Here is a 16300-nt window from a genome sequence, read left to right as displayed (position 1 = left end):
TTTGTAACTCAGAAACGGTAGCTATTTTATATTCTGCAGATTCAATTCAATGACCTGATATACAATCTTGGCTTAATAACAATTACTAGTCTCAAGTCAAATGCCTGAACGAATTGTTACTTTATGGCTTCTATAACTTTGCTCTGTTTATATTATTCAATGTAATATCCTTTATCTTGTTTATATGTATAAACACTTCAACTGTACCGGAACCTAAGGTGAGGATACCTATACACTGAATTTATGTATTAGAGAACACATGATAGAATTTTAATATATAATTATGTCAGATCGTTGCTTGAAAAGTTAGTATTTCTAATGTTTTAATAGAAAAAAGTTGTTAGAGATCAGCATCTTGTAATTTCCTACCTATGGTAGTGTATGTAAGTGGCTCTTTGTTTTTGGTATCCATAACAACTCGCAATGAGACTTTTTGACCAGCCACTGTTGTGTGGCAAGGAGCAGGAACAGAGTTAGGAGCTCGCTTTCCGTGGTCGCCGCACAGCAGCTCCCTTTGACATTGGCAACCCTTCGAACAAATGTGCCCTAAAGAATAAGCATACAGAAAAGTGGTAAAAGAAAATACATGCTTTGATATAGTGCAAGACACAAAGAAAAATAAAAAAATGAATTAATATATCAAGAAATAAAAAGTAACATGCAAGAATGTCTTATTTTCTAAAGATCTACAAATAAATAAATAAATAAATAAATAAGTAAATAAATAAATAAAAGGATGATACAATAGAACGAAAACTTATCATATTTCGTGTTTTTATATACGTAATAGTAAAAGCTATGATCTTAAAATAAAACTAGAGAAATTAAGAATTGTCAAACTATAAAAGCTCTAAATATTTAAATAAATAAAAAAGAATAAAGTGCAAAATAAAACGAATTATTTTCGACGGGAGGCCATTTTCAAACGGAAAGATTAAAAAGTCGAATCTATTCTCCTATGTCCGTGATCGAAACATGTATGTTATAAGTACACTAAGTACACTAGAGCCTATTTAATAAAATATCGAATAACAGTAAGCACACACACACACTTACGATAAATAACAGGTCGTCAATATGATACTATAATGGACAGGGAATTTAGAGCTACGTAAAACCAAAAATAAATACATAAATAATTCCACTAGTTTTATCAGTAAAAATGATAAGAAATAGTTATTTTGAAACCATTTTCGTTTTAATTAAAAATGAGTAGAAGCCACTCAGACAATATTTAAGATAGTGCACAGAATGGTAAAACGAATTATTCGTGTCTAAGTTTCAGGGATAAATTCAAGTTTCTATTCAAACTGTCTTTATATAATTTTTGTTCCTTTCGTTTTTGTAATGTAGTATACTATCATAATTTAGAAAAGTTTACGCAGAAATATGCATCATCAAATGAGGGGGGTGCATTGTGAAATATATTGTTGAGCATTATGAAACATTTCAGTAAATTTATAATAAAACGAGTATTAATCTGGTGGTTTGTCTCCACTTTGCAAAAAGAATCGGAACTAGACAAGAACCTTTTATCCGAAACGTCAAATTGATTGTTAGCATACTTTATTGATTTCAGATTAGAGCCAGATTGATAAAGTTTATGTTAAGTCATTAATTAGTTCTTTTTTTTAATCAAGCAAGAAATAGGAATTGTATTGTCGCCTAGAATCCCAAAATGAAAGAAATGTTCACAACTAAGTATCCAAACTTGCAAAAGAATTTGAAACGCAAACCAATTGAAATTTGAGTTATTATTTCATTTTTTAAATCATATTTATCAACGTAACTTCCTGTCAATATTTGTTTGACTTCTTTTGAACTATGTGATGTCTTCTCTAATTTATTTTCATCATATTCAAATAGCCCGTAAAAATGTTCTTTTTTCACTAAATTATCATTATTTCACAAAAAAAAAAAAATCGTTTCCTCTATCGAAATACTATAAGTACCCATTATTAGCCTTTATATTCAACGTCATTATGAAGAATTAAAATTATACTTACCATTTGTATGACAACGGTCGTCGAAGTTATGAATATATTTATCACATAAATTAACAGTGGCGGAAACACAGTCCGAGATAAGCTCCTCAGGATAATCAGGTAATTTCCTAGCATCTTTAGAAGCAGCAAGGATCTTCTCCTTTATCTCTTCACTCCCTTTGACTTGTTCCACTAAAAATCCAAAGACAAATGCATAATAAATAATAAAACTGCAAAACCCAAATTTTAATATAGATACGTTAAACATATTTATTCACTAATACAAATACTGTTTGCTTAGGTAACAAGATACTGTTAAATCTCTCCCAAGTCATTTTTTAAAAATAGTTTCAAAAGTAGAACAAATGGTATTAACATGCATATACAAATAATATATATATTACAAATTGAGGATGTTAGCAAGCAAATGAAATAAATTAATTTAGCATTAGTTGTGCTTTTAATAACGAACTCTTAATAATGACAGATATCGATTAGGATTAGAAATTAGTTTTATGGGATGTTGGCATCTAAGGCCATTTAGCCCGTCACATATATAAGGGATGACGACCCTCGGTGAGCACACTATTTGATGAAAGGGAAGGAAGGAAGAATTGGGGAAGGAAGAAAGCGGTCTGGGATCATTATGTTAGGTACCATTCCGGCATTTGCCTGGTGTGAATGAGGGAAACCCAGGAAAAGCCTCACTCAAGATGGCTGGCCTGAAAAAGCTGTTACACTTTTTCTACTCTCACTGGGAATCGAACGAGGACCACTCGCACCAAATGCAAGAGCATTACTGACTACGCCACGCGGGGTCACTACAGATATCAATATATGTAGGCGTACCTAATGTAATATTACTAACATTATGTCTGTCAAATTTAACTGAATTTAATTTAAGTGATATTACATAAATTTAACATACTACAATTTATTCGATATACAAGTATGCACCTGCCTCCTCACTTTACAAACTTTACCAAAAAAAAAAAATACAAATTATATCCCTTAAAATATTGTTCTTTACATACGAATATTTACTTAAAAGCATATTTACGATGTTATTTACATGCGAATATTCACTTAAAAGCATAGACACGGTATATCAAAGATAACATAAAGTTTTATTTAATTAAAATAACTGTTCTATGCAATGAATTTTCAAGAAAAAAGTTAATCTAATCGTGAAGTATAAAAAAAAAATCTTTAATTTATCCAGGTTAATACCAAAATAAGTTCAAAAATATGTTTTCAGGATATCTACGTTGATAATGATACTTTGTATATTATATCTATGAAACAGAATGATAAAAAAATGAATACATTGCATAAATCTTTCTCATGTTGAGTAAAACTCAATTTTCAGAATAAATATTCTTAATTACAAAAGTACAACGAAAATATAATAAACCGCTTTAAAACTTCCCAAATATATTCTAAAATTCTACTAGATCGATATATATAAAACTTGTAAAAAGCATATCTTACGTATAAAATCCGCTGGATTGTAATGAGGTGTTACTGGAAGTCCTATATCGTTGAAAAAGTCTACAACCTTTTTCACATCACCGAAGTAGGCAGTCTGAAAACGATAATGCAAATAATATAAGTATAAATGTTTCATTGTAGGTACTACATATTATAATGTTTTATGTGTGTACTCAAACAAGCATCTAAACACTGAATATTTAGCTGTATTTGTGATAGCTGCTCCTAATCCTTTTATTGAACCTGACTAAATAGGTCACTTTTTTTTTTTCAAAAGATCGTATGAGATGTACAATTCAGAAAAGGCTGTTGCAAATTATAAAAATATAAGAAGTTCCACTTTCTAGTATTGAGAAAAAAAATCTAGCCATAAATTCACCATCATTTTGAACATATGCCGACACTTTACGTGAGCTTGTATACTAAAAACAGATAGCAGGCTAACTCACTAAAGGTTCAAAATCATTTTTATGTTAAAAATAACATGGAACTGACATTTTCAAGTACAAGAGTTGACTTGAGTTTTCTTGTTTGAATACGTTAAAAACATGAACATAAACGCTCTCTTGGTCGTATATCTAGGTAAGATTATAGAAACATAAACTAGGAAGTGCCTTTTGCGAACTACTATATCAATTAATACAGTATTTTACTTACAGATGAGTCAAAAGTAGGACTGGTTAAAGTTCTTTAGAATATACTATACATATTTATTTCCACAGATACTAAGAATCTATTAAGAATTAAACATATGTCAACTTTCTAAATTTAGAATAAAAGGAACTATCATTTATCATATTTTCTTACAGCCATTCTTAATGTCTAAATACAAGACCTCCAAACTAAAGACTAGCACTTTTGTACGTAATTATAAATTTATCATAAATTGAAGAAACATTTCATTTCTGCACAGAACAATTTTGGAATATAACATAGAATGAACTTGAAATTATACATTTTACTTATTTTATTAATATACTGTAGCAAGAGAATTTACCTGACCATTGCAGAGCAATAGCAACTTGTCGAACATATAAAATATTTGTGACGAAGGTTGATGAACGGTTACAACAACAGTCTTTCTCTCTTTCTCCGCATACTTTTTCAATTTTGACATCAGACTGTACGCTGAATAGGAATCCAAACCTGAAGTGGGTTCCTAAAATGCAACCATACATTGTAAGAAATTCACTGCTCCATTACAATTAAAAGTACTAATATGTATGTACACTATATGTACTATACGCACACATACACCTAGGTATATATATCGAATAGAACATTATAGTATAGAATATATACTATAATAAATTACAATATACTATAATATACTCATTAGATAAATTAACGTGAAAATGGTAATTAAACTTCATAATGACATAAAATTTTAAAATAGATTATGCAAACTCATTTGATTATAAATAAATTATAATTACGTTTCATTTGAATATATTATTACGTGATAATTTGCCAAATTGCCAAATATACCTAGGTATAAGCATTACCCTAAATATGTTCGTCTCTTACACCAGTTACCCCAGAATAAGTTATATTCTCATATTACATTTGTATGACCTATGTGTTATTTTGTTATATATAGATACAGTATATATAGTATAACAATCTTAATAAAGGCAGTTCATTTATAGATACAGTATAACTATTTTCATATAAATAGTCATAAATAGAAGAGTCACTTTGTGTCAGAACAGTTTATCATACACTGGATAGTATTTATTTAAAGTTACTACTTAAAATTAGAATTGCTACGTAAAACTAGAATTGCATCAGGATACAAGAAATATTTTTAAAAAAGTGTTTTAATAACGAACTCATATTACATTATAGATTAATAGCCTGACTGAAGGAATTGGTATTAATATCAATTGTGATTTACAACTCACTCACTGTTACTCTGATCTACACATATTTTTCTCATTTTTTTTGGGGGGGGGGAGAAAAAATATGTTTTCTCATATATTTAACACCGATATTTAATAATCTTAACTCTCGAAAATTTTACATTGTAATTACTTTCCAAATCATTATTCTTTTTCAAGTCTTATAGGCTCACATCCCCATCTGATGATTTTTTAAAAAATAACTGTCAATAAATCTAGTTTTTACTCTTGCAATACTTACATCAAGTAACATCAAGGAAGGGTTCGTTAGAAGTTCACAAGCAATATTCGCTCTTTTCTTTTCGCCACCTGATAACCCTCGCTTGAGTACATCACCGATTACTGAAATAAAAAAGAACTCTTTTTTAAAAATTCACTATAGGCCCTTAAGATAGAAAAATAAATCCATCCCACAATAAATATATTCATTAGGTTTGTTTAGATGTTGATAAAGGAACGAGATGACGTCATTGACACAGATGAATTACAAATTACTGAAGTACATTATATTTTATGCTAGTGTTGTTGATGAATATTGACAAATTATCTTTCTTATTATACTATAACGCAATGATTGTGTTCGTGTTTGTTAATTAAAAGGCTTGGTGAAAGAAAGACCTATTCTACTGATCCATGTAAACTGTTTCTTGATGCATTATATGAAATCTAGTGCAATCTGTGGTTGAACTTCTTTGTTGTGAGACATGCTAAACCTTGCCTAATTTCCTATCTAAAATTTGTAAAATCATGAACTAGTATAGCTCACAGATGACAAGAAGAACCTTAGCAGAAATAGTGTGACGTAGATATGGGCTCGCCCACTTTTCGCACGGGGGTTTCAAATGACACCACGGAATAGCACACAGATAACTACCTGGAGTAGCAGACGACATCTAAGTATAGACCACGCCTCAAAAACCGAAAATGGCCTTGACCGTGTCGTTGACCTTTCCCCGCTTCCCCTGTTTTAGGGTTCTTCTCGTCATCTGTGAGCTGTATCTTTCTTGAAAACTATTTTTTTTTCTCATAAAGCTCTAAATATGGGATATGCTCTTTTCACCAGTAATAGTCTCCATTCACGCGTACTCCATTATCGATCTAATGATAATAATTACTTATGTTCATATATTTTATTTACTGGTGACTATAAATTATATTTTCAGTAAATTTCACAAATAAGAAAGATTTGTATGTATAGAACAAATTTTAATAATTAGGCTATACTAGTCGGGATTATTTCTAAATAGAAACAAGATGTGTCTTATTTTTTTAAAAAAAGTAAAGGGCATTAAAATGTTATTACTACTGTTGCAACATAATACTAAAGGCATCAGCAGCATTTAAATGACGGACTAATGGCTGTTTACACAAGAATATTACAAAACTAAAATATAAGGGTTCCACACTTAAAGTATGAAGTACTCTCAGTATTAAAAGTATTAAATACTATAAACCCCAAACTACTAATGTTTTCTAAACCAATGAACTCTGGTAAATGATGACTGATAAGACAAGAAACATTACTTTTACTTCTAAAACCAGAGTACTATAGAATTTTAATTATTAGCATAAGAAAAACACAATATTTACCCGCAATATCTATAAAATGTAATATGTAGCTACTGTATATTGATATAATTTAAACATATTCCTATCCGGAAAATTATATATATATATATATATATCAAAAGTGAAGAACTACTACAAGTAATGGTGACTACTTAGACAGTTAATTGTATATAAGATTCAAAACACTAAATATTTTTTCGGTGATCTCCATTATTTGAGAAAGCCAGAAGTGACAGATAAAAGGTACATCAAATTAATTCAATAGTGAGGTAAAAATACTCGGAAACAATATGAATTAATCATTACAAAAATAATAATTTAATTTGAAATGTAAAAATGTTTGAAGGACAATGTAACGAAAATAGGAATAACTTACTCGTATCCTGACACCTTCGCAAGTCAAGGACATCTATTATATGGTCAACATGCTGGATTTTGTCAGCATATGACAAACTATCAGGTAACCTTAGGAGGGCCGTATACTGAAAGAATAATAACAGTGAATTAAACTTTCATTTATAAGAAGATTTCAGTGTGTACATAGAAAAATAAATATAGATGGATAATCTTAAACTAATCGAAACATACATATCAATTTCGTAGTAACATTTTCAGTAAGAATTCAATTTTCTTTGACCTGATATTACAAATATAATGTCAAATGTTGCTACAACATTAAAACCTATAACACAATTACTTACTTTTTTGTATAGAAGACAATACTTAAAGACATAATTCTGTTGATTTGTTTTTTATTAGATAATAATCCAACATTTCTTGTTATTGTGTTTTAATAGAATATATATATATACTTAAAAATTTTAATTAGTAGACATGCAAAGCATTAAGCTACGTGTAGTAAATTATTGTTATAATTGATTATTAATGTTTATACACTTAATATAAAACAAAAGTAATATTTATTTTAATATACCCAAAAAGAGAAAAAATATGTAATCCTTAAATTTATTATTTATTATTTTAAATGTTGAACACCAATGTTGTACTTATTCTGTTATGATACGCGAACTTGTTTGGCAGAAGTTTTTACAGGAAAATTATCTACCATTTAGCTAATCTAAATATAAACACACACACATTTCAAATTACTTCCATGATATTAGCTATTTTTATGTATTGGGCTAAATCAAAAAGATAATTCAGAGAATCGAGCTCACAGCGTAGAGAAATATATTAACATTTTTACTTTTATCTTGGAATATAAAAGGCATACACTTCTTTATATATTTTTTTTTTTTTTACTTTTATATTCTCTACAAAATTCTGTACATTAATAAATCAATTATTTTGAAAACAAATAATGTTAATTTAAGAACTGGTTTCATTAATTACCAAAAAAAAGTTTATTATTTCGAAGTTCTTTCAGAGTTTTTTACTGTTGATATAAAATCCATTTTATAGAGAACTATCTTATATGTTTGCCATTTTTTTAAGGAGAAGAGAATATCTTACGTAATATTTAATGAAGACACAAATGTCAGTATTTTCAAATAAAAATGAAATCTTTAAGTTTTACGTTCCACGTTTATGCTGGCTAGGTGATGATGAGAAGTGAATGAAATAGTAGAATGAAGAAAGTGGGACGAAACGAGAGAACCCCGAGAACACCCCCGCGCACGATGTTTGTCCACCACAAAGTTCACTTGGAGCGAGCTGGGATCGAACCAAGAACCCCATACACCAGAGATGAACGCTCTACCACTGAGCCACCGCGGCCCTACTTTCAAATAAGACTTCAAAATATTGGGCAAATCTTTTTAACATATCTATGTTTCCAACTTTTATGAAAGTTCTTTTACAATATAAATGTGAATTTTACAGCTATAAACTTTACAGCACATTTATTTTCCAATATTTCTAGAATACTAAGACTAAAATATCTTTAAATAGATCTTTCTTTAACATTCCCAAAGCCCTGAATTAATTTAAAGTAAAACATTATATCTAATTTCTTGCAAATGAATAACTAAATAGATTGTATATTCAATTCCACTTACCACTAGAGTTTGACGTAATGTAAGATCGGGAAAAAAGATATCCTGTTGTAATACATAGCATATCTTCTTCCGTAACCTCTTACATATATTTTCTCTGTTCAGTCGTATACTTCCTGAGTCAATTTTTATTCTCCCAGAGAGGGCGTTCAATAAAGTGGTCTTCCCGCATCCTAAATGAAGCAATGAAAATTTTTTTTAAATTTAAAATTAAATATTAAAAAATGCATAAAAAATAAAATACAGAAATTCAAGTTATGTAAATTGTTTAAAAAACGTTTAGAAGGAAACCATTTCCTACAGACAAACTTTCAATGTAATATATTACTGTTTACAGCTTCTTGCCAGTTAAAAATACACAAACTGTAAAGTAAAGTTTAAATTTTCATTATGTCATGTTTCCGAATCTGCGGTACTCACGCAATAATTTTTATAGAGGAAGTTTGGCTACGGGTATATAATTTGAAGTACTCACCAGCTACCTCTATACAAATTGTTGCGGAAGTACCACAGGGTTCTGAAACTTGGATATTTGGATACGACACATACTAGTTCCTAAGTGAAGTCTTGACCCGACCACGACAGGTCCCATAGTATTGGGGCTATGAACCTTTAAAGTTCATTTTTTTATGTTTTCGGCAACCTATAACTCCGAAAGGAAGCATTTATGCTCCCAGGTTGGTCCATACTTTTTGTCTTATCGGTGTTGTTTTGAAACACCCTGTATATATAATTGTTAGAATTGTATCAATTGTGTTGGTATTATTACTACGCAAATATATAACCCATATTTCAAAGAAGATATGTCCTTTTTTTAGTACTAAAAAATAAATAAATGACCCTTTCTTCAAACAAGTTATGAACTTATTTTATTATTAAAGAAACAAATGGTTCTTGTTTCAAAAACGTTAAGTGCCTGAACTGTGCTGTCAACAGTACCTTCCTCAATAACTTTTACTTCGTCTAACCCTATACAAGTAGCATCAAAACGACTTTGCAGTCAGAAAATACGAGAATTACTCTTACCATTGCACTGCAAGTCGCAAATAAATAAGGTTCCTTAAGCTCAATGAACTGCAATATGTATCTGTAGGAAGACTTATATTGTAAAATAGAGGAATTATAAATGACTAGCAGCGACAGCAAGCACTTGTTCTAGTGCAAAACCATAGCGATGAGACCGTGATGTTTTGTTTTTAATTCATATTACAAAATAATCGAAGTTTCAATTGGCGGCATGGAATTTAATGACTTTCATTCGATACTTTAAAAAAAAAATCTTATTCTTGTACCGCACAACACAGTGAGATGTTTTAAACTGAACATTTTCCAACTCGGCACTAGCACAATTTTACTCCATTGTTAAACTATAGAATTATTATTATTATTATTATTATTATTATTATTATTATTATTATTATTATTATTATTATTATTATTATTATTATTATTATTATTATTATTATTATTATTATTATTATTATTATTATTATTGAGTTAAGCTATTCCACAAAGTTGATATTTTCTGTGATCAATACCTTTTGGTTGTTGTAGTTCGTAGTAGAATATAAAATAATCATCATAGTAATATTGTTATATTTTACAATAATAATGAGAAAAACGGAAGAAATTAAATAAACTGTTTAAATTCTATAATTTCCGAACGTATAGCTACGCTAGAAGGTATTAATAGAAGAAACTTCCGAAACGAGTTTCAGAACTTCTTAACTACCACGCCGAAAACACCTGCTTCCGTTAAGAAGAGACACAAAATCAATACGAAATTAATGTATGAATACAACGAACCCATGCTGAAGATATTTCGGGAGACTTTCGCTTTTCTCCTATGTTAGTTTTATATTAATATAAAATAATTCATGTATTATTATTATTATTATTATTATTATTATTATTATTATTATTATTATTATTATTATTATTATTATTATTATTATTATTATTATTATTATTATTATTATTTTAAGTGCTGACTGTAAGATTTGAAGTTAAAATTCTCGTATTATTTTTTATTAATATGTAAACAGTTATTCAATATAAATAATCCAATAGTAAAGAGGATTTATTAATTTTGAAGCTTATATGAAATTAAATGAAATTTCTAATTTAACGCCCCCTGTTTATGCTTTTTATAATGAAAATGAATGGTTGTGAAAGAGTTTTATGAAATGATAATGTGGGAGGAAAGGGGAGAATCTCGAGAAAATGCAGAAACTCGATGTTATCCATTACAAATTCACAATGACCTGAGATCGAACTAGGGACCCCTCGCTCCAGAAGTGAGTGCTCTACCACTGAGCCAGTTTATCCCTATATTTGAAGTTTCTTGGTATTGAAAATAAGTTGAGTAGCAACTAATGGCGCCCGAGAAGGTGCAGTTTCGTCAGTAATGATCCAAGTCGTGAACGTCACCTTACCCCAACCCAGAACTTTGTTCCAGCGTGTTCGATGGTGATACTCTTGTAGTTTGTAATCTATCGCACTATCAAATTCGATTTCTGGATTTTTTTTTTCTTCTGCAATATTTGTCTCAAATTTTAAAAATGTTTCATAGTTAAGAAATTTTACAGTTATCCACTGCAAGAGTTATTATGAGTTAAAAATATAAAAGTTATTGTTGTCAAATGTAGCTGGAAGCTAGCTGAAGGAAGCTTACTTAATTTCTTAATTCTTGTAGGATATTTGGTAAATTTTCTTAGCATGTAGCGACAACATTTTAATTTTCACCGATGTGACTTTTCTAAAGGGACACTACGGCACGAAATGGAAAATGCTTTTCACCTTCCCACGATATCAAAGCTAAAAATCGATGTTACAAAAACGTGATCTTTTGTACGTAATAACAGGTTTTCCACGTGCTTTCAACGTTGAATAACCATTATGATGGCTAATTAATTCTTATTTAACGTTTATTTTGGAACATCTATCAACATGTTAGAAACGTTTTCAAATTTCTTTATTCAAAATTTAATTATATTCTCATACACACATTTCCTTTAGCTTGAAAATTATTCTCCTCTCCTAATTTCTATCAATTTTTTGATTCAGATGTGGAATTGAATCTTTGTGAATGAGTAATTATGCACGTACACAAGTCAAAATCTGTAAGCAATTCTTTCGTTATGATTCATCACATGGTATCAGTAGTTACACAACCAAATTATAATAATTATGTAGTCCCTATGCCATTTTTCTCAATACTGTCTTGGAAGTTTACCAAAAAAAAAGTATCGACATGTTTAAAATCTCTGGAAAAACATGAAAAAAAAAAACTTTCGTACACTTACCACTTGGTCCCATCACAGCGAGTACCTCCCCGGGACGTACGACGCCACTGACATCGTGAAGGATTTTTTTCTTGTCTAAAGTCACAGATACGCCTCGAAATACCAGTTCCAATGGCCTCTGTTGCTGAAGAATCGACGGGAAATGGATGGATGTGCTTTCTACCCTGCAATACACAAAAGAAAGGAAAATATATATTAATACATGTCCTCGTCTAAATAAACAGTATAACTGCCATGCATTAAAGATTAAATACATTACAAGTTATAACTTCAGCAAAGAATAGCCTGTAAGATTCGATAATGTTTTTAACAGAAATCAGCAGTCTTTTTATTATAAAGGTCAGTAAGAAATTTTTCATATATCAAACGTGTATCGTGATGAGAGTTGATTTAAAACGTTGAATGAAATATTTATTTGATTGAACGAAGAAATAACTATCAAGTAAGTTCCCGGCTGCATAATCAATAAGCCCCAAAAATGCAATTAATTAATGTATTCGTGACTTATTTTCCTAATCTTAGTTTGTTAGAATGGTAAGCGCTTTGCAAGAATAAACTAGCCTCGAAATGAGAATTAAAAAAAAAAATATATTAAATTAAAAATTTTTAAAATTCGCCAAGTAAATCAAATATTATATGATATCTAATTACATATGACTTTTTGTTTTAAATTACCGGATTAACCCATCTGGAGACTCGGGGCTAGAAAAAATATGTGGCCCCTGCTGACTCCGCCTAATAATTTTCTGTGCGAGTAGAGTAGGAAAGTCAAGGGAATATGTTTCATATTTTTGGTCATATTTTATTTTATGATGATGATTGTATTTTTATGATTTTTTTTTTTGATAGCCAGCTGAGATTTTGATCAGAGTAGAGACCCCTGTCCAGCTGGAGGCCCGGGGCTCCGGCTCCCCTAAGCTCCTCCCTTAATCCGGCCCTGCACTCGCCGATACTCAGTCCTTTCATGCGAATCCGGGATAGTAGGATACCTTAATGAAGACTACTAATATTCTCTCTTAATAGTTTAACTGAAATATTCAAAGGATAATAGATAAGTTCTAAGAAATTTTAAACTTTAAAATGTGGCAAAAATTTCAAATATTGTAATTCCAAAAGTATGCTTTAAAAATTACCTGTCAATAGCTTCAAGCAGGATATTTCACATTCTAAGAGTAATCTTCGGTGTCAAAAGTGGAACTATGTTTCGTGTATTCTAAAGAAGCAATCAACATAAGTTTACTTTACATTAGTGATTAACAGTTATCCTGAATACGATGTAATTCAAGAAAAGTGCTTTCTTATCATGGATATATAGAGAAATATTCATGAAAACTAAGTTGAGGCCTTATCCTCCCATTAAATCAACAACATTCTGCAACGAAAAAAATACAGACAACTCTCATAACAAAATAATTCGTTGCAGCTTTGGAAAATTCAAGACTGTTAATAAAACTCTAACTGACCAAAGCAGTATATATATTTTAAGATAGTATATTTGTGTTACAGTTTCGACTATGTAACATAGCCTTATAACATAGCCTCCCAGATAATGTGTCTGAGCAAGGCTATGTTACATAGCCGAAACTGTAAAACACATATATTACCTTAAAATATATATACTGCTTTGGTCAGTTGATGCCTTATTAGCAACAAAATAATCTTTGCAAAAGGAACTTACAGCATTGCTGCTTCCATAGCCATCCACAGACAATCGTCTAAACCGTATGTTTGCAAAATGCCAAACATAATGCTGTTCTTCGTTAGCTCTCCGAAGTACATATGGCAACTGCACTGGTTACTGGTGGCTACGCAAGTTTAAATATTGACAAAAATAAACAGCGTAGTAGTTTGCAGTCATAAATAAAATCTCCTACTTCTAGTGAAACACTGTCACAGGTCACTGCCACTCACGTATTAGGTGTGTATCAAATATTGACAACTTCTTTCTATCCCCTCCCCTACTACTCTAGTTGTGCTATCTTCTGGTGTTTCCCAAGCCAACCAGTGGCAATTGACCTCTGCATTACTAGGGAATCGAATGTCGTAACCTTTTTTTTTCGAACCAATGATAGAACAACGTAACATTTAGAAATAGATGCTTGCTGCTGAATACGTATCTATTGTTTTTAGAACTTTGGTTTAGTTCTTAGCATGCAAAACTATTACTTTAAAAAAATTTCCCTGAAAAGGATCCACCTCGGTACAAAAATAAGATATTGCAATTCTTTTTTTGCCCGTAAGTTATACAGTAAATTGTTTTTCGATGTAAACATAATGATTCAAAACAGTTTGTAATCAGTTTCCATTGTGCTTATAGATGCAATATACTCTACGAGAAAAAGGAAAAAAAAACTAAATGGTCTTATTTAAGTACTAATAAGGAAGACACAACACACAAATATCGTGTTTCCAACATAAACAATGGTTAAAACATAGAAAGATTACGAAATACTTATTAAATATGGTTCTACGAGATATATTGCCAACACGAGTTATAGGAAAGACCTCTTAATGGCATTTCTACGAAGTTGTTTAGACAAAAACAGAAAATTCAGAAAGGAAACACAATATGTTGTAAACTTCTCAGCCGGTTTATAATGTACATTGATAATGTATGTAATAGCAAGAAGAAAACTTGTGTACTTTTTTCATTCATATGTTACGTACCCCTCCCCCCTCCCAATACATGTATAGTAGTATATGCACATAGTCCTGACATTTGTGGCTACTACAAGTTTAATTTAATAATGAACTAATTTTATTATGTGCTTTTGTTAACTTCTTTTTCAATGTCCTTTGTTTTTTCAAAATGAATGATAAATGATGTAGTATTATTTAAATTTTATTATCACATATTAAAATTTCTCTCCCCCCCCCCCTCTCTCTCTCTATATATATATATATATATATATATATATATATATATATATATATATATAACATAAAGGATACGCCATTGTGAAGGAGTGTATATTTGTTTAAAAGAAGATATTTTGTAAAAATTAAGAAGGTAAATGATAAAATATTTACGCGAAATACATAAATTCGCATATATCGTATTCTGTGTTGTCATTTTGAACAGTTGCCTAATGAATTACGTTAAACTGATTCTTTAGTACATCTAAACGAACTTTGGGCATATATATATAAAATAATGAATTGTAAACGGAAGTAAACGTTATGTTATATTATGAACAACGAAACTTACGGCTTAAAAATTCAAAAAGGAAGTCACGGAAGCGGGTGTCAATCTTTATTCAAGCTCCTGTATTATTTTTGAGACGTTGAGTTTCAGTTTAACGTCCCTTTCAGCTGCGAGGCTATATGAGACGGGATCTACTGATTAACGTGTTAATCCGAACCACATGAGCTCCTGCTAGCAATCGAACCCAGGTCTCCCACGCCAAAGATACGTACGCTAATGTATTATTTTTCCATTTACTGTTTACTATTCCTATAAGCCGTAACACTACATATGATTTATTAATTATTGAAGAAAATATAGTGGGGGGAATCAATGAGATAGGACGTTCTAGAGTGGGTTCTACAATAATAATACTACATGTGTGCAAATGAGAATGCTATTGTTTCAAAACAGCTCTATTCAATGAATGCTATCTTTTTTTGTACGGCAAAAAAAGTAATTAGTGAAAATTACACGCTTCGGTTAATACAGAACTGCAACACAACATTTATTAAGAAACTTACCACATATGTTCGTCTTGGAAGAAAATTTTCCATGCACTAACACTTTCGGTTTTAAATTTTGTTCTACAGCAAAACTATCTAGCACTGCAAAAGAGCAGTGTAAACAGAAATGGTGAGAGAGAAGTTAATTTATTTTTCCTTACTAAGAAATTTGTCTTTTGCAATACAAAATATTCAATGACATTGACCTTGTGTGTGTTGTCATTTAGGGACTATAATCCTGATGACCTTATTTACCTTGAAATATATATCGAATTCTTCAAATTCGCAATAATTTTATTACGAATAGCTTTGCATTTCGTGTCATTTCAAGTTATAAAAGTGGG

At 30.2% G+C, this 16300-nt stretch overlaps 1 protein-coding gene across 5 annotated transcripts in view; it reads right to left on the bottom strand.

Annotated features, from left to right (window-relative positions):
• The window catches only part of E23 (ABC transporter G family member E23), a 362062-nt gene that overhangs the window by 13339 nt on the left and 332423 nt on the right, over positions 1 to 16300 (bottom strand). For all 5 annotated transcript variants that reach the window (XM_081736747.1, XM_081736749.1, XM_081736748.1 and 2 more), the window contains exons 2-9: positions 12267 to 12430; positions 8965 to 9134; positions 7323 to 7428; positions 5619 to 5719; positions 4474 to 4635; positions 3477 to 3570; positions 2007 to 2177; positions 370 to 546 (exon numbers count right to left, since the gene is read on the bottom strand). In XM_081736747.1, the coding sequence (XP_081592873.1) occupies positions 370 to 546; positions 2007 to 2177; positions 3477 to 3570; positions 4474 to 4635; positions 5619 to 5719; positions 7323 to 7428; positions 8965 to 9134; positions 12267 to 12430 (1145 nt within the window). The remainder of the gene's footprint in view (positions 1 to 369; positions 547 to 2006; positions 2178 to 3476; positions 3571 to 4473; positions 4636 to 5618; positions 5720 to 7322; positions 7429 to 8964; positions 9135 to 12266; positions 12431 to 16300) is intronic.

This window comes from Thermobia domestica, chromosome 13 (assembly GCF_964235325.1).
Source record: "Thermobia domestica chromosome 13, izTheDome1.hap1.1, whole genome shotgun sequence".
In the NCBI taxonomy this organism is placed as follows: Eukaryota; Metazoa; Arthropoda; class Insecta; order Zygentoma; family Lepismatidae; genus Thermobia; species Thermobia domestica.
This window is presented reverse-complemented; position numbering and strand designations above follow the sequence as displayed.